Genomic DNA, 24,331 nt, shown 5'->3' on the forward strand with positions numbered 1-24,331 from the left:
AACGAGTACTTTTAGGTGTCAGGGAAAATGTATGGAGTAAAAAGTACATTTTCTTTAGGAATGTAGTAAAGTAAAAGTTGTAAAAAATATAAATAGTAAAGTAAAGATACCACAAAAAACAACTTAAGTACTTTAGACCATAGCTTACAGCATGATGTAATAGTGAGGGTGGAGGGCATGACATGCCGGTTGCCATGCAGAATGTTCATGGTTCAAATCCAAGTGTGGTGTTTATCACCTCAGAATAAGATGCAATAAGGGAACTCTAATCTGCCACAGACAAGTTTGGGTCTTCATTTATTACTGAATGAATAAAAAGTGTGAAAACATGTAACAGTGCAGTTAAAATAAGTGGTTGAGCAATTAGACACATGCAAGTTGTTCCTACTCATAGGATTTAGGAATAACTCTAAACCCTAATCATGTAGATTATAAGAAGTTCTAGGTACAGAAGATGTCAAATTTCAGTCCGGGATATAAAAATGATTGAAATGAATGCTTTGACGTACTACGCAATGCAACAATTTCACATCCAAATATACACTGAGTATACTAAACATTTGGAACACAATATTGAGTTGCACCCCCCTTTGCTCTCAGAACAGCCTCAATTCAACAGGGCATGGACTCTACAAGGTGTCGAAAGAGTTTCACAGGGATGTTGGCCCATATTGACTCCATAGTAGTGTAAAGCTGGCTGTCCTTTGGGTGGTTGACCATTCTTGATACACACGGGAAAGTGTTTTGAGTGTGAAAAACCCACCAATGTGGCAGTTCTTGACACAAACCAGTATGATTGGCTGGCTGTCATTTGGGTGGGTACCCATTTAAAGGCACTTAAATCGTTTGCCATGTCCTTTCACCCTCTGAATGGCACACATACACAATCCATGTCACAAGGCTAAAACATCCTTCTTTAACTGGTCTCCTCCACTTCATCTACACTGATTGAAGTGGATTTAACAAGTGACATCAATAAGGGATCATAGCTTTCACCTGGATTCACCTGGTCAGTCTGTGGCATGGAAAGAGAAGGTGTTCTTAATGTTTTGTATACTTGCTATCAACACAATAGCAACAATTTTTGGGATCTATTCATAGAAATATATATTTATATAAAAATATATATTGTTTAAAAGGTAAAACATCATTTTGTTACTGGCAAGCAAAATGGCAGCCTCTTGTTTCATAATTGGTTCTCGGTCTCGGAGTTTGAACATACAGTATAAACAACAACAGTACTTTTTGGGGGGGGATTATAATATTGACAAGGTAAGAAAGTGGATCTACGTGAAAACTATTGTGAAATCAAATTCTCAATATGGCTGCATAATGCACCCCATAAAATCTTGTGATGCCAATTAACAATGAGGGAAGGTGGATTATGGGGGTTGTAGTTGACCTGGCAGGGCTGCTTATCTCTTCAGGGCTGACCTGGCATCCCTTATGGCTGCCGTAGCGCTCTGTAACTCCATTTGCTTCTTCTTAAACTCTGAACAAAGGGGGAGAATACATTCGATTTAGATTTCACAAGCTTTAAAATAATAAGAAGCCTTAACATTCACACAATGCTATGAAAACTCCTGTACACCAATAATTAAACCACCAATTCTCACCTCTCTCCTGCTCTGAGAGCATCTGTGATAATTTTCCAGAAGCCTCCATCACTCTCAGAGAGAGATCATAATCTGAGAGCGAGAAACAAAGTCACAGATTCTGATAATATGCTCCCAACATGGATTCATCTGGTTTTATTTTATACAACCCAACCGTGCCACTCACCCTCCTGACTGGCCTTATCCGACAGGATCCTATTGGAGATGCTGACCATGTCAGAAAAGAAGGTGGTGAAGATGGACTGTGTACAGCCTGCTTCGTTACACCTTCTCCAGAACACTCTGCTGGCTGCAGAGTCAGAGCCAGAGCCAGAACCAATAGGTGAACCCAGGCCTCCGGGCCCAGCCAGGGGACGATTGGATACAGAGTGTGGAGAGGACACAGGGGTGAAACAGTAATCAGGCGGGACAGGTGAGACTGGTGGACTGGTACGAGTAGGTGTGTTGGTGACATTGAGTGGACCAGAGTGGACAGATGAGATGGGACCAAGTGTGAGAGAGCTGCCCTGTCGACCAGAGAGGACAGATGAGATGGGACCAAGTGTGAGAGAGCTGCCCTGTCGACCAGAGTGGACAGATGAGATGGGACCAAGTGTGAGAGAGCTGCCCTGTCGACCAGAGAGGACAGGTGAACCAGGACTAGCCGCAGAACACGGCTGAGAGCTGCACACTGAGAGGAGAGAGAACAAAAAATGTCTGCATTATCAAAGCTTTTCCAAGACTAAACTGATAAGTAGGGATAGTAAGGAGTATAGAAGGTGAGTAGTTACCTGAGAGGTTTGTGTCCTGAGAGGGTTCTTCAGACACCACACACAGCATCACAGGCAGCAACAGACTCTGAGACTCAGCATCCAGTATAGAGATACAGTAATGATCAAACCAATAGTTTAGGACCAGTATAGAGATACAGTAATGATCAAACCAATAGTTTAGGACCAGTATAGAGATACAGTAATGATCAAACCAATAGTTTAGGACCAGTATAGAGACACAGTAATGATCAAACCAATAGTTTAGGACCAGTATAGAGAGACAGTAATGATCAAACCAATAGTTTAGGACCAGTATAGAGACACAGTAATGATCAAACCAATAGTTTAGGACCAGTATAGAGACACAGTAATGATCAAACCAATAGTTTAGGACCAGTATAGAGACACGGTAATGCCACAGGAAGTGTTGGACAAGAATAGTCAGAGTTGTGTAACTCACTGAGTCTATGACTGTATGGTCCCCATCGCTATCGTCTCTGTGTTCAGGTTCTGGCTGACATCCTGAGGAAAACCACAGTGGTTTTGTTATTATCAGGTTTGATATTAAACCTCCTGGCAATATGCTGTGTGTGCACCCTGACATGTTTTACCTCTGGTGAGAGCCTCAGCATGATTTCTGGGATGTAAGAGAGCAAAATTATTTTTCTAACGTCACTGTACAATACAGAGGCAGGCAACTGTTATCTCCCTCCCCCCTTTCTAGAATATTTGGCCTACACAGGAACCGCCTCAACACTGAAAAGATAACATGTGTCATGATTGGGTTTTCATACCCATCAGACTAAACAGTAGTTTTATTGATACCAGACTGGAGCGCCATCATCATTACCTGTTTTCAGAGAACACACTGTCTTCTAGATCAGACTCCAAAGGGGCTAACTCCATGTCAATTCCATTCACAACTCCGTCTGTTACAGAACATACACAAATACTAATCAATGCGATGCATCACTCGTCTTTGTAAAAACTACTGTATATTGAACAAAAATATTAATGCAACATGTAAAGTGTTTCTCGAGATAAAAGATCCCATAAATGTTCCATACACACAAAAAGCTTATTTCTCTCATATTTCTTGCACAAATGTGTTTACATCCCTGTTATTGAGCATTTCTCTTTTGCCAAGATAATCCATCCAGCGGACAGGTGTGGTATATCAAGAAGCTGATTAAACAGCATGATCATTACACAGGTGCAGCTTGTGTTCCTTATATGAACTGTAACTCAGTAAAATGTTTGAAATTGTTGTATGTTGCATTTACATTTTTGTTCAGTATAAATATAAATCGACAACAATCAAGATAATGAAAAGGGAGCCTACTGGAAAAATAAAGTAACCTGAGTTTGAGAAATCGTTCTGAATATTCTTGCTCCACTTTCTGGACTTTTTTGATGATTTCCCTTCAGGTCTGTGACAGGAAAAGTAACAACTTGCACAGTGTTCAGAAAAATAGTGTCCAGAGAATTAAAGAGACATATTTACATATTTCACTTTTTTGACAGCAAAGACTGTTAATAAAGCTACATGCACTCAAAACGCAAAACAGAACAGGGCAGGTCAGCATCAAAGAAACAGACCACCCAACTTCAACATGCATACATCAATTCCATACTTACGTGCTAGAGCAGCTCAACCGTCTCTGTTCCAACAGCAAAAGCAAAGAGATTACGGTTCACTATCATATTATCATATATGATTACATGAGCATATTCCATGACTTTCTTAACTGAAGACACATCCATTCTCAACAGCTAAATACACACCTTGGGTGTTTGTTTCTGTCGTCGTTTACTAGACACGTTGGAGTCACTATGGTAAGATGAGGGTCCTGCCACTGCATCAAGTCCTTTACAATTGAAACATACATTTCTACATGATAAATCTGATCTTAAAAACTACAGGGAAACACAACCAAAGGAGAAGTCAAGTCTATGTTGATGTGAGTCAATGGAGACAAATGACTCACCTTTCAGCTCTTTCTGCAACAACTGTGGTTTATGCTTTTTACAATACAACCTAAGTGACAAAGACAGACATGCCAGGCTCTCACAACTAAATAATAAAGCACTGTACTGACATTAATGATAGAAATTAAGGAGCAAAGATGTTGTTTTGGAATGAAAAACGCCTCCTCATACTCACTTGACAATGCCACTATCGATGTGCTCTAGACTGAGGCTTTCCTCTTTCCTCTCACAGACCAGACAAAACAGTTGGAAATGGGAACGGAAATTAATTCATTTATTTGTTTTTGCTTCTCAGAATTTAGCTGGATGATGTGGTTCAATGATGGTGACCAGGTAATCAGTCATATAAAGGCCTAGCTATTAACTATCCATTCCACAATGGTCCTGTATGTGTGTTATTACAGTACAGTCAGTGAAATACAGACCTTGGGTGACGTTTCTCCATTGTTTTTCATCGTTGTGTCTGAATCACCGTTGGTAGAAAAAGCTCTACTCACTGTTTCATTGGTTGCTGTGTTGAGACAGAAACATCCCTCATTAACAATTTAAAGAAAAACCTATAACTTACAGCTTTTTGCTGGAACTGCCAGCTGGACCGGCAGAGGCTGCGTGTTTGTGTACAAAGACAGGAAGATTTGCCCTGATGGACGAATAGGTATTTAAATCAACTAAACACAACCAGATGGATATTGGGATAAACAAATTCATTGATGTCTACTACTATAGTAACAGTTACTCAGGTAGCCTACAGGCATGAACCAGCCAACTCACCTGCTATCGCCAGATTATGCTTCAGACAGTACAACCTGTAAAACACAGAGACAGTCATAGAGACCCATTTAATAACATGCTCATGACCTTTATCTACTTCCCCAGTCAGATGAACTCATGGATGCTATTTGTATGTCTCTGCATCCAGTATGAAGGAAGCTAGAGGTAGTTTCGCGAGTCAATGCTAACTATCATTAGCGCAATGACTGAAAGTCTATTTTAGCGCATTGCGCTAACCCTAGTATGCAACTTCCTTCCACCTGCACACAGAGAGATAAAAATGGCATCCACACGTTAATCTGACTCTGGGGAAGTAGATCATTATTGTTTGTTTGTTTTGCTTTTTCATTTGGACACTTGAAAACAAGATGGTGCATCTCAAAAATTTCAACTAAATAAATAAAGGGCTTCATTGCCAAAATCCTGAAGTATCCCTTTAAGTTGGTAAGTGAGAACCACCTCTCATTTGCAATGAGGTTGAAAAATATATTTCACAATTGTTTAGAAAGAAAAGACGTTGTGCCTCGCACTTACGTAAACTTCTCTTCTGTGTGGTCATCGACGTTTTGGGCCCCATCTCGCACAGCGCAGGGGTAGTGGTAGGACTTCTTACAGCGTTTCACCTCACATCCTACCGTGGCACCCTTCTTCTTACATCTGTAACAAATCTGGGGAGGATAAAAAGTACTGTAAGCAACAGTTTGTTTTGTAATGGCTACATTAGATAACTAAACATCATACATAACTAGTTGATCCGACAAAAACAGACTTAATTCCTTCAAACAACCAAAGGAAACAATAAAATAACCTCACCAGTCTGTTTCCCCTTTTCAACTCGTTAAGGACGTCTTCCACAGAGAAACCAAACAAGTCGTCAAACTCTGGCGAATTCTGGCAAATAATCCCTGATGAATACAGCTGCAATTCAGACAACACAGAGCAGAGTTAAAGGGGCAATCTAGGATTCAAACAACAATCTGGGATTATCATAGATGGTCAGTCCTTGCATCTATGAATTTGAGTGGTTACATAACACGTATCTCACCCCAAAAAATACAAATAAAGCACATAATAGGTCTAAATGTTAGGTAAACAATCAAATTCACAGAGCTGTGGATGGGAAGACTGACCATCCATGAGATCAACATTAGTTTTTAACCATGTTTTGAAGCCATTCAGTGTTTGTTTACAATTAAATGGTTTACAAACAAACAATGGATGTTATTTTTGGGCGGGCATGCATGTTATTTTGGGGGTTCTGAGTGGGTATGATAGTTGTACTAAACTCATAAGGAATGCATGGGAAGATGTTTTGGGGTGGGGGATTCTCTCTCCGCTCTGCTGACGAGTATATTTTTCCCTTAATGCAGGGTTTCCAAACTCGGTCATAGTTGGTTATTTGAATCAGCTGTGTGGTGCTAGGGAAAATAACTAAACATGCACCCGGTGGGGCACAGGACCGAGTTTGGGAAACTCTGGTCTAACCAAAACGACCTAGAAAAGCACTGTAATCGCTCAGCACAATAATTTGTTTTATTTAACCTTTATTTAACTAGGCAAGACAGTTAAGCACATATTCTTATTTACAATGACGGCCTACGACAACGATGAGACAGCCTATAGGCTGGAAGTGTGGTGCCAGGACAACAACCTCTCCCTCAACGTGAGCAAGACAAAAGAGCTAATCGTGGACAACAGAAAAAGGAGGGCCGAACAGGCCCCCATTATCATCAACAGGGCTGTAGTGGAGCAGGTCGAGAGCTTCAAGTTCCTTGGTGTCCACATCACTAACAAACTATCATGGTCAAAACACACCAAGACAGTCGTGAAGAAGGCATGACAATGTCTATTACCCCTCAGGAGACTGAAAACATTTGGCATGGGTCCCCAGATCCTCAAAAAGTTCTACAGGTTGAGGGCATCCTGGCAGGTTGCATCTACACCTGGTATGTAAACTATTCAGCATCCGACCATTGGGCACCTCAGAGGGTAGTGCGTACGGCCCAGTACATCACTGGGGCCAAGCATCCTGACATCCAGGGCCTCTATGCTAGTCGGTGTCAGAGGAAAGACCAAATAAATGTTCGACTTCAGCCACCCAAGTGAAACTGTTCTCTCTGCTACTGCATGGCAAGCGGTACTGGAGCTCCAAGTCTAGGTCCAAAAGGCTCCTTCTACCTCCAAGCCATAAGACTGCTGAACAAATCATCAAATGGCCACCTGGACTATTTACATTGACACCACATTGATTCGGTACAGGTAACCCCTAAGGTTATATATAGCCTCGTTATTGTTTTACTTTAGTTTATTTTCTTACATCTATTTTCTTGAAACTGCATTGTTGATCAAGAGCTTTTAAGTATGCATTTCATGGTAAGGTACACCTGTTGTTTTTGGCGCATTTGACAGATCAAATTTGATTTGAACTTTCTCTGTACTCCCCATACTGTCCTGTCTTCAGTCATCCTATTTAGCTAGGCTAGCTGCAGAGTTGTCTGACAATATCATTTGACTCGTTCTTCAAAGACGACGAGGAATACTTATCCCTCTATCTCGTCGTTGTTGTGTACATTCCTCTCTCATGCGGTCTACGTGCATCCAACCTAATGTAGTAGGAGAGATTTATGATTTTGTGGCTGTTGAACTAATTACGAAACGGGAAAAAACAGGCCCAATGGATTATGGTCATTGTAGTTAATTATTACGTTTGCGCTGAACTAGGTTGAATATTTGCTTAATTATTTGCTTAATGAAAACTCCCTTTCGCTCAGCGTCCCACATGGTTCTTGAGTTGATTTCTCTAGAGAAAAGGCGAGTTGGGATCACAAAAAAATAAATAAAACGAACTAAATGGAATTCAAGTAATTTAATCGACGTCCGTTACTTAGTTGTTTAATAACAACTAAATATGTCGGTTAATCGTTCAGTATTACCCCAAATAACTGGCCCACATCTCCAACCTAGGCCAGGGAAGACCTTTGCCTAGGGCTAACTGCATTGAGAATTTAAATGGGAAAGTAAACCACAAAGCCATGCAGCCTATCTAATTTGTAAAGTTGTCTCTTCTTTAGTGGTCTCCTATCGTAACCAAGCCCAAATAGAGCCCGACCAAAAACAGTGCAGTATGAACATGGGCTAAAACTGCTCCTCCAATAGAAAACCCTCGATCACACTCGTAGGCATTGTCATGGCGAAGTTGTCTAGCAAAGGCATAACGGTCGTCTTGCGCATGTGCACGCTGTCAAATCAAAGGGACTCCTTCGATATTACGTTTTTAAAAAAATTTTTTTTACAAAAATGTAAATGGACTTTAGGATTGAGAAGTTTGCGGAATTCACCGGTTTAGGAAGGCAATTGGGTGTGTTAGTAAATTCACTCTAGAGTGCGCTCTGGTCGTTCGTAAATTCAGAGCTTTCGTTCAGAGCGCACTCTAGAGTGAATTTCCTAACACACCCAATTGCCTTCCTAAACCGGTAAATTCCGCTAACGTTCCCGGAACTCTCGCGATGTTGCATCTCTGGGTTTAAAAACCCTGTGGCTCCACTGTCCACCATAGCTTGTTAGCTAAGTGTCTCCCAAACTCGGTCCTCTGGACCCCAAGGGGTGCACGCCCTAACACTACACAGCTGATTCAAATGATCACATCTTGATGATTTCTTTAATCAGCTGTGTAGTGCTAGGGAATACACAAAAACGATCCATTGGGGATCTCGAGTGCTGGCGCAAAACGTGCACCCCTTGGGGTCAAGAGGACTGAGTTTGGAAAACCCTGTTAACTCGTTTTAGTTCTTTGCTAGCCTATCAGCACCAACATCTTCAAATTATCCGTGTAGTTTCAATAACAGGTCGCAGCAATATAGCTTTTAATCTTACCAAGCAGTTCTGATGAGCGGTGATAGAACCTTTCGTTGATAACGGTCCAGTTGTCCGATTTTCCTCGGACGTTAGACAAAGTACGCATTGGACTTTCTTGCCATGTTGATCGGTACCCATCCTGCTGGTGTTCGTGTATTATCTTTCCCAAATCAGAAAATTGTTCGCGCCAACCTCCGCCAGTCTGCCACTAAGAAATTCCGTGTTGGCTGGGCATCCGGTTTCGCTTCTTCGGAAATGTTGTCGAGGCTAGTATCGGTGTGGTTTTAGTTTCATTCTACTTGGGGGGGGGGGGGTGCAAGAGGGCATTGTGCATTGGTAACTACAGTAAACTTCATGAATCGTCAACTATACTTAACAAAAATACAAACGCAACAATGTTTAAGATTTTACTAAGTTAATGAGGAAATCAGTCTATTGAAATAAATAAGTTAAGTCCTAATCTATGGATTTCACGTGACTGGGAATATAGATATGCATCTGTTGGTCAAAGACGCCCTAAAAGAAAAGGATCTCGTCAAGGTCTTTCTGTGCATCCAAATTTCCATCGATAAAATGCAATGGTGTACCATCACCCCACCGCCACCATGGGGCACTCTGTTCACGACATCAGCAAACCGCTGGCACACACGACCATACACGTGGTCTGCGGTTATTTCAAACCTTGCTGACTTTTGTTACCATCACGTGTCTCTAAGCTTATGAATAGTTGAACATATTTAAATTAAAATCAATTGGAGCTCATTTCCGGGTGTTATGTCAAACAAATGTTTAAATATGTTTTTCTCAGAAAAGTTGGGGAACCCTGGTACAACAATACATTCTGAGAAATCCTCTGCCACTTAGTTGTTTTCTCCCTTTCCACTGTAGAGCATGTGCAGAAACCTTGTAATTTGTACCATTTACTGTAAAAATCTAATAAAGTCAAGTTCAGGACATTTTTTAATCTGAAATAATCACAACTCATTTACATAAGTTTAATTCATTCTCAGAACGTCACAGGTCTCAACTTTACTCTCAAGTATACTATATTAGTGTATTCTAAATAATTTATCTTATAGTACTAGTGGACATAGTAACCGTCAATAAAAAATATACTAATTTGTATATTAGGATATAGTAAGTCTGTTAAGGGTTAGTGAGCATATAACATACAGTACAGAGGGGTAGACTAAGGATCACCTACTAACGTCAAAACATCACCAATAACCTCAGAACCAATGTCTGTCAAAAGATTATATTACCAATTTAAGGTATAACATGCCACTCAAGTTAGTGGCCAGGGTGAAAAACTGCATTCAAATGTCAGTTCAGATATCAGAGTCAAATGTCAGAGTTCAAGTTTGAACACGGGTAGAAAAATGTCAGAGTTCAGATATCAGAGTCAAATGTCAGAGTTCAAGTTTGAACACGGGTAGAAAAATGTCATAGTTCAGATATCAGAGTCAAATGTCAGAGTTCAAGTTTGAACACGGGTAGAAAAATGGCAAATACAAAAGGTTTGAAATATTTACATTTTGGTTAAAAGGAGGACCTGTTTTTGCTGACGAGGGGATTGGACCAGGGAAAACTCCAGGTCCTATACCTTCCTAGTTCAGTCAAGTTGTCAGAAAACCCAGGCCCTGGTTATAACACCTTATAAAACTGCTTTTATCTTCAGCGGTGCTCCGTCATGATGAGGTGAAGCTCATGACGCAAGCATCTCTCATGGCAGACCTGGCAGTCCTCACCGCTACAGTCTCTCTCTGTAGCTCCCTCAGTCTCTTCTCCATTTCTGGAAAATGGGAGGAAAAAAAATAGGGCATCAAGGTGACAGCAGTTCTCTGGGCTCTGTCTGACTACTGGCCAGTGGGTGTGACCGATCAGGGTACGAGCCCGGAGGGTCTCCTGCATGCCACATGACTTCGAGCTTAAGCCTATGTAACAGTATAACTTTAGACCGTCCCCTCACCCATACCCGGGCGCGAACTAGGGACCCACTGCACACATCAACAACAGTCACCCACGAAGCATCGTTACCCATCGCTCCACAAAAGCCGCGGCCCTTGCAGAGCAAGGGGAACCACTACTTCAAGGTCTCAGAGCAAGTGACGTCACCGATTGAAACGCTATTTAGCGGGCACCGCTAACTAACCGCTAACTTTCACATCCGTTACACCTAGGCATTAGCTCGGGAAGATATTCTTCAGGTGTCAGGCAAGGTTACTTGTACTTCCGAACCAGAATTCCGATGAGGAGCTAACTTATGGGGACTTTATTCCATGCACCACAAAGTGTGTGTCTTTTGTCCTTAAAGGAAAATTCCACCCAAAAACGATCTTCTGGTATTTGTTTCATTAGTCCATTGTTGACACAGTCCCCAAATGTTTTACTTGTCAGCAATCAAGTTTTCAAGATATGTAACTTTCAAAATATAGAAAACATCCCCTTTGAAAGATTCACATCTTGAAAACTTGATTGCTGACAAGCAAAACATTTTGGGGATGTTAAAATACTTTACCTTGATCTCTTTTGGTAAAGATCTCTGGCAGCATCCCAGAGGCCTCCAGCACTTTCAGGGTGAGGTTGAAATCTGTGAACACAGGAAATTATTTAGGTTAATATCAAATCAAATTTTATTTGTCACATACACATGGTCAGCAGATGTTAATGCGAGTGTAGCGAAATGCTTGTGCTTTTAGTTCCGACAATGCAGTAATAACCAACAAGTAATCTAACTAACAATTCCAAAACTACTGTCTTATACACAGTGTAAGGGGATAAATAATATGTACATAAAGATATATGAATGAGTGATGGTACAGAGCAGCATAGGCAGGATACAGTAGATGGTATCGAGTACAGTATATACATGAGGTGAGTATGTAAACAAAGTGGCATAGTTAAAGTGGCTAATGATACATGTATTACATAAGGATGCAGTCGATGATATAGAGTACAGTATATACGTATGCATATGAGATGAATAATGTAGGGTAAGTAACATTATATAAGGTAGCATTGTTTAAAGTGGCTAGTGATATATTTACATAATTTCCCATCAATTCCCATTATTAAAGTGGCTGGAGTTGAGTCAGTGTCAGTGTCAGTGTGTTGGCAGCAGCCACTCAATGTTAGTGGTGGCTGTTTGTTACGGATACAGGTATCCTGTGTGGGTATCCTGTGTGTGTGTGTTTCTTCTCTCTCCTTCTCCCCTCACAGGTGAAAATCATTACTCCCCAATCAGTCAACAATCAACCCATCAATCAGAAGACACACCTCCTCCTGTTTCCTACCCAATCACAGTTCCTTTCCCTTGGTTTAAAAACCCCATCAGTTGTTTGCTCTAGAGCTCAATCTCTCTGTAAATGCCATGTATGTAGATCTCTGTTTCACTCTCTCTTTGTGTCTTAACCTCTCCTTTTGTTTGAGCACCTCCATAGCACTTTGTCATCACCTGTGAGTATTGTTTTTGGTTATGGTGTTTGTATTTGATTGCTGGTGGGAAAAGGGGAAACCAAGACAAGTCGCCCATGGGCATACACTACCCGTAGGTGAACTTTGTTAAATACACTAGTTAGAACTGGGCGGACCACCCACTGTATTTTGGTTAGTTAGTTAGCTGTTGTTAAAGTAGGCTAGTCTAGCTTAGGGGTGTTTTGAATACTTATTGTTTCTTTCCTTGGGTCTAGCTAGCTCAGCCCCTTTTCCTGCTTCCCTCCATTACCGTGTGTTTATAAATAAACCTGGAGTTTGACGGTAGATTTCTGTTGTCGTGGTTATTTCGTTCACACTTTTACTTTGTCACAATTATAATTTACATGAGTTATGTTACGGGTCTCATTACCATCCCCCCTAGACTGTCGGGCCAAAAGGGATTCGTAACACCTGTTTTAACAGTCTGATGGCCTTGAGATGGAAGCTGTTTTTCAGTCTCTCGGTCCCAGCTTTGATGCACCTGTACTGACCTCGCCTTCTGGATGATAGCGGGGTGAACAGGCAGTGGCTCGGGTGGTTGTTGTCCTTGATGATCTTTATGGCCTTCCTGTGACATCGGGTGGTGTAGGTGTCCTGGAGGGCAGGTAGTTTGCCCCCGGTGACGCGTTGTGCAGACCTCACTACCCTCTGGAGAGCCTTACGGTTGTGGGCGGAGCAGTTGCCGTACCAGGCGGTGATACAGCCCGCCAGGATGCTCTCGATTGTGCATCTGTAGAAGTTTGAGTGCTTTTGGTGACAAACCAAATTTCTTCAGCCTCCTGAGGTTGAAGAGGCGCTGCTGCGCCTTCTTCACGATGCTGTCTGTGTGAGTGGACCAATTCAGTTTGTCTGTGATGTGTATGCCGAGGAACTTAAAACTTGCTACCCTCTAAACTACTGTTCCATCGATGTGGATAGGGGGGGTGTTCCCTCTGCTGTTTCCTGAAGTCCACAATCATCTCCTTAGTTTTGTTGACGTTGAGTGTGAGGTTATTTTCCTGACACCACACTCCGAGGGCCCTCACCTCCTCCCTGTAGGCCGCCTCGTCGTTGTTGGTAATCAAGCCTACCACTTGTGTATTGTTACATTCCCCAGTTTCTGTGTTGTGGGTTTGTATGTGTGTGTTTCAGCCTGGCTTCCTGAATTCCAAGCAGCTGATTGGCCTGCCCCCATTGCAGATTGGAGCTCTGACCCTGCCCTCTTGTCAGGGGATTCAGCTGTCTGCAACTACCGACTCCTTCTGCAGCTTGAAAAGCCAGTGTTCCTTTGTTAGGAGAGAGCTTCTTTGTATGTCCTGTGTTGGTTGTTAGTCTGGTAAATTAGTTGTAAAGTATTTTGTAGCCGTAACTTCTGAGGTATGTGTAACAGTTTAGCTAACGCCCCTTTCCTCGCCCCTACCTGGGCTCGAACCAGGGACCCTCTGCACACAACAACTGACACCCACGAAGCATCGTTACCCATCGCTTCACAAAAACCGCTGCCCATGCAGAGCAAGGGGAACTACTACTCCAAGGTCTCAGAGCGAGTGACGTCACCGATTGAAAAGCTATTAGAGCGCACCCCGCTAACTAGCTATCCATTTCACATCGGTTACATATGCCAAAAGGACTTAAGTGTTTTGGATTATTGAAATTGTTCACTTTACATGAGTAATTATTCTGTTTATGTTCCCAGGGGGGAAGGGGAAGGCACCTAGGGAGTGTTTAGGCAAGAGGCCTGCGGGTATACATAACCCGTAGTACATTCACTGTCTAGGCACACTAGGTAATACCTGTGTGGACCACCCCCTGTAGTTTGGTTAGCGCACCAGGTGGCGTTAACAGGTAGGTAGGACTAACTTTCTTTGCTTAGGTTCCATCCAGCCCCTTTTCCCCATATTTACCGTGTTAAGGAAATAAATTCCCTGTCAACGGTAATATTCTCTGCCTCTGTCATCGTTACCCGCACCTACAATCACATACCTCTTTCACTCCACAGGGAGTTGTGTTCCCTCCTCCAAGAGAAGGACGTAACATAATGGGGGCTCATCCGAGATTTGAACCCGGGACCTCTCGCACCCCCAAGCGAGAATTATACCCCTATACTGACACTAACATGAAAATGTATTACAAGCACACGTCCAACAAGGAGCAGTACTACAGTTGACAAGTGCACTTTGAAAACGTGCATGCTCCAGTTTAGTTAGCCGACAACGGTACCAAACCGTTTTATCTATAAGGAGTCGTCCGTATCGCTCCATTTAGTGTCCTTTTATTCTTCGTGTTCAGTCTCACCTTCCTCGCTGGCCTGCTGGGATGCAATCCTCTCAGTGATGATGCTGAGGCGGGAGGCGAACTCCGAGAAGATGAATTGTGTGCAGCCTGCCTGGTTGCACTTCTTGAAAAACTGTGAAGCCAGACTAGTATTGGACCCAGACCCAGATGAGCCAGGAGGCCCCGAATCCCCAGGTGACCCTGAACCACAGCTGGAGTCTGGGGATGGAACAGAAAGGGGAAGAGTCAACTCCTGTTGAGTGTACATTGGATATATAAATATGTAGGTAAATCAATCATAGTCCAAATGCTACCGCAAATGATTTTCACTTGCTTCACTGTTTAGTTTAGTGCATACATTCACTGTAGTCCCAACTCCCCACACACACCTGTTTGGTCTGGGAGGAGGGAGTCCAGTTGTTCTACTTTGATGATGGACAGATGGCTCTTGGAGGACTGCCCAGACAGAAAGGAAGAGGTTTGAGTAGAGGAAATGAGAAGCAAAGGTGCTGTAGCTTAGCCTGGTCCCAGATCTGTTTGTGCCATCATGCCACCCTGTCATGCCAAGCATCATTTATGGAGTGACAAGAAGTTGAATGATAACAGAAACGGACTGGCACCCAGGCTAACTGCAGCTAACTACAAGAGTTTGAGCAAAGCTTTCCCAACTCACCTCCCCATTCTCAAATGCTGGTCCCTCAAGTCCATACTGAAACTCAAACTGCTCTGGAGCTCCACCTACAGCATAAAATAATCAGTGTATGAGAGACATAATCCACAATATTCTTCTTATGAGACAATCTGAAAGTCCACATATTTGACTACACAGGACATCTTGGATTGAAACTTAAAACAACAACAGAAACCAACCTTCTGTCAAAGCTACCTCTGAAGTATTGGGTTCTTGCCTGGAGGATGTTAAGAACATTAAGAACACAGAAATACAAAGTTAAACCATTAGAACACAATGTACAGTCAGTCTGGCAAAGGCTTGGCCATTTAAAAAAAAAAACTAAAATCACACATTTTATATGAACTAAATATATAACTAGTCTGTCAGATTTGATTATGGTCTCTGACAATCTAATACAGTAGGCCTACACAAACGTGTTACCATTGTTAAAACTTCCAATAAACATGATCCACTGAATTGTGGCGCTGTCAATGTGTTGACTCCTAGTTGAACCCCTCCTACCAAAACCAATGAGTAAACTGACATTATTAAACTGCAGTGCTTTGCGCTTTGTTGTACATGTTTTGTGTGCTGCTATTTTGGCCAGGTCTCTTGCAAAATAGATGTTTAATCTGAATCACACCAACCTGGTAAAAGTCAATTAAAGTACCCACTTTGACATCCCTCTTTTAGGGTGTGGCTCCTCATCCTCATGTGTGCTCTTCTTGGACAGTGTCTTCTCTTCCTTTATTGCAGCTTCTCTTTTGCTGTACTTCAACGACTGAAAAATCATTCATACCACATAACCATTAACAAAACACATGATGGTATGTCATGTTCCAAATCAGATTGACTATTAACCTTGTGAATTTATGCAGCAGAAAGCACTAGCGAGCATAACACGCTGAACACAAATATAAAATGCAACATGTAAAGTGATGCTGCCATGTTTCATGAGCCAATTTTTTTTTAAATCTATTTTTTCATATGCACAAAAAGCTTATTTCTCAATTTTTGTGCACAAATTTGTTTACATCTCTGCTAGTGAGCATTTCTACTTTATCAAGATAGTCCATCTACCATACAGATGTGGCATATCAAGAAGCTGATTAAACAGCATGATCATTACACAGGTGGGGACAATGAAAGGCCACTAACATGTGCAGTTTTGTCACAACGCCACACCTGCATAGCCATGTGAAATCCATAGATTAGGGCCTAAAAAACAGTTACTTATATGAACTGTAACTCAGTAGAATCGTTGCACGAGGTGTTTATATTTTTGGACAGTATATCGTCGCCCACCAGATGTATACCAAAACAAGTGGTTGAGCTGTTTTTTGTTTTAAAATTGTACACGTTGTCCCTGAAGATTTTGTTGGGTGGTTTTATAGACTACCCGTAAAACTTCAATTAATAGCCCGGGCATTTATTTACTTTAATCACTGAACACAACCGCCGCGTATTAGAGACAGACATCTAATTGAGCCTTTTATTTACTTTTACCCCCCTACCAAATATAATTTAGAGCACAGTAAAAACATACAAAATGGACTCCAGCCATTATCACCTTGCTGTAGCTTCATTCACCTCAGTCAATATGGGATTTAACATTCGACAACATGTCACACAATAATTAGATGCTATGAACTCGCTCAGCACCGGGATTAAAACTAGTTTAGATTCATGTCACATCAAACAGCAGTTACTTAGCCAAAGTCATCTACTAAAACACTTCGGCGGGGACTGCATCAAGGAAAATTGGTGGTGTGACGTCATCGCAGCAATGGCAAAATGTCACATAGCGACAAATCAAAGCACCAATAGCTGATCTCAATGAAAAATAGTTGGCGAACCCTACTCTCCATAAAGCCAGCCAGCCATAGTTGGTTGTTTAGTAACTATGGGGCAAAACCGACGGGGTTGGCTTAAATTGTCGAAAACATGTGAACTTTATTTTGTCTCCAATGTTTATTGAAAACAAATACACTTGCACAATGAGCACTTGTCTCATATACATTGTTAGTTGTTGGTTTTATTTATTTAACTAGGAAAGTCAGTTAAAAACAAATTCTTATTTAGAATGACGGCCTGCCCTGGCCAAACTCTAACCCAGACGACGCTGGGCCAATTGTGCACCGCCCCATGGGACTCCCAATCGAACCAGGGTGTGTAGTGACCTCTCTAGCATCGAGATGTAGTGCCTTAGACTACTGTGCCAAACGGGAGCGATGGTTACGTAGCTAGCAAAATGGTGCAATATTATGGTATCAAGAACGAGATAAAACTGGCAGAAATGAGCAAGCTATGATTCCCCACACGGAGTTCATTGATGCTAGCAATCTGGCCATCCAGAAACACAAAATAAGTACTTCTGCCCATTGTTGGTGATGTAGTCAACTAACCCATCTAGCTGTACAAACAGCCTTGCCTCATGTTTCTAGGCGTCCACATGGTCCTAAAGTCACCTAACAATACCGCTAAACTGTATTTGCCTTTTAAATCGGGATTGGACTGATTAGAGTAGCCTATTTTAAATGGTTGAACTAGGGTATGTCGACTATTAAAAAGGGACAGTTAGGCGGTTATTTGAGACAGCGTTTCATTTCAGTTTTACCAGTACGCTAATAACATGTACTAATATCCAATGGACAAACTAACATGGTGGATGATGATAATAATAATAACTCTCTACTTTACCCCGACGGTCGTTTTTGATTTACGACCCAAAACTTCTGTTACGGTGGCTGGGTGCTTGTATTTGATGTGGTTTAACATGCTGCCGTTGTTGTATCGGAGTATTGCTTTGCAAAGCCGACATATACACATATCAATGCCTTTTCTGGTGAAATACTTCTAAGATGTGCTACTTTGAGCACGTCACATCGCTTCCGTTTTATGTTGTGACAGCTTTTATCTAGTCAAAACCTTTCCTTTAGATCTCTGCTGCACTAGCCAAATTAGCAAGTTAAAAAACACTATTTAGAGTGCGGTTTTAACCGAAGGTCAAATCGATAAGAATAACCGGTTAGATAGCAAAATATATACTTTTCCCGGCTGGCATTACAAGCGGATATCCGCAAATCCATGTAACGGAAATGTGCGCATGATTATTGAATCGATAGATTAGTCATGAATTAATATAATATAACTCCAAGAACTTCATTGGTCGTCTCAAATATAGCTCTTAACATCAGAAAATGTATAGATAATTAGTGCCGACTCTTTTATACCTGCGATCTCTTGGGCGCTCCAATATCTATAGCTCCATTGCTTTTGTCTGGTTACCAGCACAGCGTCAGAAAAGACAGAGGTCTCAAATTTGTTCTGGTAACGTTAGTCCTTTTCGGAGGTCCAGTTTACCTGATGCCGAGACTCTAAATGCCTTTTCATGCCACTGGTGCTACCTCCTTTACATCTGATATTCCGGTCGCAGTGTTTACATTTTGCCAGTGCCGCTTCTATTCTGTCGAAGCTGTGCCACACAGCTGAACCAAAGCTGGGTGAACTTGGTGTAGACATTGTGAATGAAGAGAACAAATAAACAACCAAACCACCAGAGTAACCTACGGGTTACCTTCACCAAAAGAGCTGCGTGAATGTGAGCGCAGATACTGTATATAATGACGAGATGGTTTGGTCTCCGCCCTAACAATGGAAGTCGTTGTCCCAAAGGCGGGAATGTAGTCGGTTTATCGCTGTATTCCCGCGGACAGATTTAGACGGGAATGAACCCTCTCGCTTCCTCTCTGGTGTGAGTGACCAAAGATTTTCTATTATTTCGACAAGATAGTCGAGTGACCACTAGCAATGGAAATACATATCCTCAAATATACAGGAAAGATCAGGTGGTACCATTCTAGCAAATGAGAGGGCAACTCCGATAGTTTCTCTCCAAATTGCCACGTGCGTCCACTTATCAGTGCATTCGTAACAACCTAACCATTACTAAACTTCGTTTCGATCAAATACGCCTCAAGTAGCAAACAACTTTCGTTGACCAAAATCGACACTCACTGACCTCCATACAAAAATCCCACTTGTGGTCTTATTTTCGTGGACACATTTTGTCCGGCGTAAAACCCTTTCACTACGCTTCTTCCTCTCGAATGACCAAACGTCGCATATTTACCGTATTAACTGCACTTGGGATCAAAACTAATGACGCATTCTGAATTTTTCTAGCGGAGCTAGAAGAGAAACTTGTCTTTGACCAGTCCAGATATCACACTTATTTTATGAGTTTGCCTAAGAATTAAAACACTTATAGGACTCTTACCTCGAACGGTCGTCATCAGCTCTCGCTGCGTGTTGATATGTCTTAGCGACAGATGGATCCTTTCTAAATGGCTCAACGTTGATTTTGTGCTACCGCTCGTCCGCTTCAGAACAGCCGCACACAGCTTGCATGTCACACTTTCGGAAGATATTTCATTGAAATATCTCCACGTGTGACTTCTATATTTTTTACGGTCACTGCTTCTACATTCCATATCTCACAACTGCTGGTTCTTAGTGTAATGGAAGGATAGTTTGAGCTATCTCAACTGCAGTCTGGATCTGCGACATTTCATTGCGCATGTGCTGGGATTAAAGGTAAACGTTTTCACCACTCCACATAGCCGAGACATACAAAAGCAACATTTTGAAAATAATAAATCAAGCATTCTGCTTGACAATAGCACGCATTTTATTTTAATTCTCACACGCACATAAACGAGTCCAATTTGAGCCCCCCAAAATAAAAATCATAACCGCACAAACTGATCTATCGGACCCGACTGCAAACCGCCATTAGAAAAGACTGCTACCCCAACCCGAACCATGTGGAATTGAACCGACGGCCACAACCCGAGCTAACCACCTTTGTCCTTCCTGCTGCGCATTTTAAGCTCCACGTTTTGCACAACAATTTGCTACTGTGCAATCAATAGACGTCTTACCGTGCATTTCTCAATGTGTTTTTTCAAGCTGGAAGTGCCTGTTCTATGGCTGTCATAGGCTAACACCCGCTTGCACTTTTTGCATGCTGCGAATCCATTCACATGTTGTTTGTCAGCGTTAACGATTACTCCAAAATGATCCCATACATTTGATTTAACTCGTGCCCTGTTTTTCACGATTCTGAGCTCCCTATTTTTTATCTTTTGCGTCAAATTCTGGTTTTCTGTGGTATGTTTTTTGCTTTCCATTTTTTCGGTCTTCTCTGGCTGTGCGGGTAGGGTTATCCTGTGGGTTGTTTTCACTGTGTCTGCGCGCTGCATGTGATGTAAACTACGGTAGCGAATAATAGTTTAGCTGTAGGCTTCTATACGCATTCTAGAATGACATTTACAAGCAATACAAAACCCGATAAGATTCAATACACACACTTTACAGTATTAATTTGAGCACTTTTTGGTTGATCTAGAGCTCTATTAGCCCTTGACTCTCAGTTGCATTATATTACACTAGTCATTGGACAAAGGCTTATTTTGTAGGGGGAGTTTTAAGAGCCCAGATGCCTGGTCTGAACATTAACACGCATCACATGTGGTACAGTTTTGGAAGCATAAGGACATTATCTTTATCAGCTAGAAAACAAAAAGTTGAATTGATACAAATGTATAGGGTTAGTGTCCCCCCACGGGCATATCGCCATGTTACAGCACTTTAACGGAGAAAGGTGCTAATTAGCTGTCTAGCGTGCCCCCCGAACGCCAACTCTGGAAGTGCAGTTTCGTTGGATGGATCTATTCAAATCTGCTACAGTAAGTGTACTTTTTTTTATTTTAAGTATTCTTTCTCGCTATAAGGGCCATATGTTTCGTAAGACGTAACATAGTAAACGTAAATCGGGAAAAGGCAGAACGCCGCCTAGAGTTTGAGAGCAAGGGCTCTATTCAACCTGTAGCGCCGAAGATCCGCATGATTGAAAATTAATAGCAATGTTCCCATTGTCACGGAGACGGCATTCACGGGTAAACACAACATATGTAGGCTCAATCGGAAACTACCTTTAAATGTTAACGCAGGTGTTTCGATACTTGGGCGATAAGATTTTAATCCAGCCCTTATTAATGCTCTATTCAATCATATCTGCTTTAGCCGATATCCGCATAGTGGAGGTGTTATGTTGGAGGTGGAACTGCATTAGAGCTGTCAATCAACAAGTGGCTGCTGGCATTATATCTAAAGTGAACACTGCTAATTGGCTGCACATTTGCATTAGGAGAAAGCCCATAGAGCGAGAGGACTCATCTTTGTATCTGTGCCAATATAGCCTCAATACTGTCAGACACTATCCATTTGAAGTAGTCAATTTTCTTCTTCACAACAGGCTGATGATCCCTCTTGATCACCAGGAGGGATTCAGCCAATTAAGTTAATTTTAGTCACATCAACTTTTTATTGCCCAATTAACGTATAGTCACCCTGCCATCAACCAAATGTTTTCAGGGATACAGCTAATTCAACCTAACCCAATTTACCTTTCCCCTGAAAACCTCACGGTCCAACAGGCAGATTTCTAATACACAGTAACTCCTCACTGTCCAACAGGCAGCTTTCAAATACACAGTAACTCCTCACTGTCCAACAGGCAGCTTTCAAATACACAGTAACTCCTTACTGTCCAACAGGCAGCTTTCAAATACACAGTAACTCCTCACTGTCCAACAGGCAGCTTTCAAATACACAGTAACTCCTCACTGTCCAACAGGCAGCTTTCAAATACACAGTAACTCCTCACTGTCCAACAGGTATCTTTCAAATACACAGTAACTCCTCACTGTCCAACAGGCAGCTTTCAAATACACAGTAACTCCTCACTGTCCAACAGGCAGCTTTCAAATACACAGTAACTCCTCACTGTCCAACAGGCAGCTTTCAAATACACAGTAAATCCTCACTGTCCAACAGGCAGCTTTCAAATACACAGTAACTCCTCACTGTCCAACAGGTATCTTTCAAATACACAGTAACTCCTCACTGTCCAACAGGCAGCTTTCAAATACACAGTAACTCCTCACTGTCCAACAGGCAGCTTTCAAATACACAGTAACTCCTCACTGTCCAACAGGCAGCTTTCAAATACACAGTAACTCCTCACTGTCCAACAGGCAGCTTTCAAATACACAGTAACTCCTCACTGTCCAACAGGCAGCTTTCAAATACACAGTTACCCCTCACTGTCCAACAGGCAATAAGATAGTCATAGGCCTACCATAGGTCGTACTGGTTACTTCCATGGTCACATGTTTGAGGTGACTGGTAACACTCATAGAGCAACAATATGAAAAGCTAAACAAGGAATACTTTACATTCCTTGCATTCATAATCTTTTTATTTACAATAACTTTCTATTCAAATAAATAAAGAGTCTTGTCTATTTCTAGACAATCAAAGGAACCATGAATCTTGGGGGTGACAGAATTGTAACATTGACACAGGCCTACAGTACAACAAGACCGGGTACTTCAAAAACACATTGTAGAACACTACATCAATGAATTTAAGCTGTCATAACTCAGAACAGTAAATAAATACAATTCACTATCCATTTAACAAACATTTCCCTTTTTAACAAAATATTACAGGCTACAGAGATGGGCTCCTGGATCACCTCAAGGTCATCCTTGATCGAGCACCGCATATGTGGAAGCTGTGCATCCCAGGACCCCTGTCAGCCCAGTGTGAGAGGCTTGACCTATGCATCCCAGGACCCCTGTCAGCCCAGTGTGAGAGGCTTGACCTATGCATCCCAGGACCCCTGTCGGCCCAGTGTGAGAGGCTTGACCTATGCATTCCAGGACCCCTGTCGGCCCAGTGTGAGAGGCCTGACCTATGCATCCCAGGACGCCTGTCGGCCCAGTGTGAGAGGCCTGACCTATGCATCCCAGGACCCCTGTCAGCCCAGTGTGAGAGGCTTGACCTATGCATCCCAGGACCCCTGTCGGCCCAGTGTGAGAGGCCTGACCTATGCATCCCAGGACCCCTGTCGGCCCAGTGTGAGAGGCCTGACCTATGCATCCCAGGACCCCTGTCGGCCCAGTGTGAGAGGTCTGACCTATGCATCCCAGGACCCCTGTCGGCCCAGTGTGAGAGGTCTGACCTATGCATCCCAGGACCCCTGTTGGCCCAGTGTGAGAGGCCTGACAAGGAGGCGGGCATAGCTATTTGTCTCCCACGTCAATCTTGAGGGTGACTGAAGTCTTCTTGATTGAAGTGGGGTATGCGGGTCCCCATCAATCTCTGTAGGTGGTTGAGTTTTCTAAAGTCAAAGTAAATCACGTTTACGTGATGACATCACACTTTGTTGCTTTGTATTGTTTCTTCAAGCATTCGGACAGGAGAGCAGTGTTACAAATTGTATGAGTCAAAGGGTCCTGCACACTGTTGGGTGGCCGGGTGCCCATATAAGGCATATGGCTCTAATATATTCCTTAAATGTCAAATGATGTCTCATCATCATTTATGTTGATCAATATTTCGGTTGTGCTGGCCTAATTTGTAAATGATCAAATAAATGTCTGATCAATACATACAATTCCGAATATATTGTTATTTATAATGCTAATGAAGAGGCACCAATAAATTGTCCAGTACACTCATTATATGCTGTTTTCATATACATACCTTTATGTCTACGCTTCTAAGGTGTCTCGGGCTTTACTAATTATTGTAAAGAAATGTATTCTGTAATTCGTTACAAAACAATAGTCTGACTAAACTTCATATGGAGAAAAGGAATGCTGTATTCTATTTTGGAAACATACGACTTTGTTATTGGACTAATATATGCATAAACACAGTGCATCTGTACACCAAGAATGATATGTAAATGTGACACATGTCAAGAACACGAGCCAGTTCTCTTGGCCATGAGAGCATTTTGCAGAGAAAATGGGTTGTGAATTACAATTTAGGTAAGGATTGTTTACCTTGTTACCAGGCGACGACCACAAGGG

General features: G+C 42.1%; 3 protein-coding genes across 12 annotated transcripts; 1 reads left to right on the plus strand and 2 right to left on the minus strand.

Moving 5' to 3' along the window:
• Positions 1-280: 280 nt before the first annotated feature.
• On the minus strand, positions 281-9,216 carry LOC139404759 (PHD finger protein 11-like). 5 transcript variants are annotated; one of them, XM_071147362.1, is made up of 17 exons: positions 9,002-9,216; positions 5,942-6,046; positions 5,663-5,796; positions 5,129-5,163; positions 4,783-4,868; positions 4,357-4,378; positions 4,154-4,236; positions 4,007-4,029; positions 3,728-3,798; positions 3,219-3,297; positions 2,980-3,005; positions 2,829-2,890; positions 2,387-2,459; positions 2,188-2,286; positions 1,783-2,136; positions 1,617-1,688; positions 281-1,492 (listed from the first exon to the last, which is right to left on the minus strand). In XM_071147362.1, exons 1-17 carry the CDS (start codon positions 9,119-9,121, stop codon positions 1,416-1,418), a joined length of 1,521 nt encoding a protein of 506 aa, XP_071003463.1. In that variant the 5' UTR covers positions 9,122-9,216; the 3' UTR covers positions 281-1,415. The 5 variants fall into 5 exon arrangements, with proteins under 5 accessions (XP_071003463.1, XP_071003462.1, XP_071003461.1 ...); XM_071147361.1 differs by having other exon boundaries at positions 2,387-2,467; positions 2,828-2,890; XM_071147360.1 differs by having other exon boundaries at positions 1,783-2,286; positions 2,387-2,453.
• Positions 9,217-9,925: 709 nt separating this feature from the next.
• Positions 9,926-20,643, minus strand: LOC139404815 (uncharacterized). 6 transcript variants are annotated; one of them, XM_071147363.1, is made up of 8 exons: positions 20,327-20,643; positions 16,058-16,164; positions 15,581-15,618; positions 15,384-15,448; positions 15,100-15,166; positions 14,732-14,929; positions 11,502-11,573; positions 9,926-10,775 (listed from the first exon to the last, which is right to left on the minus strand). In XM_071147363.1, exons 1-8 carry the CDS (start codon positions 20,573-20,575, stop codon positions 10,672-10,674), a joined length of 900 nt encoding a protein of 299 aa, XP_071003464.1. In that variant the 5' UTR covers positions 20,576-20,643; the 3' UTR covers positions 9,926-10,671. The 6 variants fall into 6 exon arrangements, with proteins under 6 accessions (XP_071003464.1, XP_071003482.1, XP_071003477.1 ...); XM_071147381.1 differs by having other exon boundaries at positions 19,663-20,599; XM_071147376.1 differs by lacking the exon at positions 20,327-20,643 and adding an exon at positions 19,405-19,470.
• Positions 18,475-23,975, plus strand: LOC139404861 (multiple epidermal growth factor-like domains protein 10). The gene is made up of 2 exons (XM_071147397.1): positions 18,475-21,133; positions 22,961-23,975. Exon 2 carries the CDS (start codon positions 23,017-23,019, stop codon positions 23,560-23,562), a length of 546 nt encoding a protein of 181 aa, XP_071003498.1. The 5' UTR covers positions 18,475-21,133; positions 22,961-23,016; the 3' UTR covers positions 23,563-23,975.
• The last annotated feature ends 356 nt before the right edge of the window (positions 23,976-24,331 follow it).

This window comes from Oncorhynchus clarkii, chromosome 3 (assembly GCF_045791955.1).
Source record: "Oncorhynchus clarkii lewisi isolate Uvic-CL-2024 chromosome 3, UVic_Ocla_1.0, whole genome shotgun sequence".
Classification (NCBI taxonomy): Eukaryota; Metazoa; Chordata; class Actinopteri; order Salmoniformes; family Salmonidae; genus Oncorhynchus; species Oncorhynchus clarkii.

Excerpts from the sequence above, each read along its gene's own strand:
- LOC139404759 (XM_071147357.1), bottom strand. The coding sequence starts at position 9,121 with ATGGGTACCGATCAACATGGCAAGAAAGTCCAATGCGTACTTTGTCTA. Across the intron at positions 3,799-4,006 it reads CGGTTGAGCTGCTCTAGCAC|ACCTGAAGGGAAATCATCAA; the intron begins GTAAGTATGGAA and ends TTCCTGTCACAG. Across the intron at positions 1,689-1,782 it reads GGATAAGGCCAGTCAGGAGG|ATTATGATCTCTCTCTGAGA; the intron begins GTGAGTGGCACG and ends TCTCGCTCTCAG.
- LOC139404815 (XM_071147363.1), bottom strand. The coding sequence starts at position 20,575 with ATGGAAAGCAAAAAACATACCACAGAAAACCAGAATTTGACGCAAAAG. Across the intron at positions 15,619-16,057 it reads CCTAAAAGAGGGATGTCAAA|GCAAGAACCCAATACTTCAG; the intron begins GTGGGTACTTTA and ends AACATCCTCCAG. Across the intron at positions 10,776-11,501 it reads CTTTACCAAAAGAGATCAAG|AAATGGAGAAGAGACTGAGG; the intron begins GTAAAGTATTTT and ends CCCATTTTCCAG.
- LOC139404861 (XM_071147397.1), top strand. The coding sequence starts at position 23,017 with ATGTGGAAGCTGTGCATCCCAGGACCCCTGTCAGCCCAGTGTGAGAGG.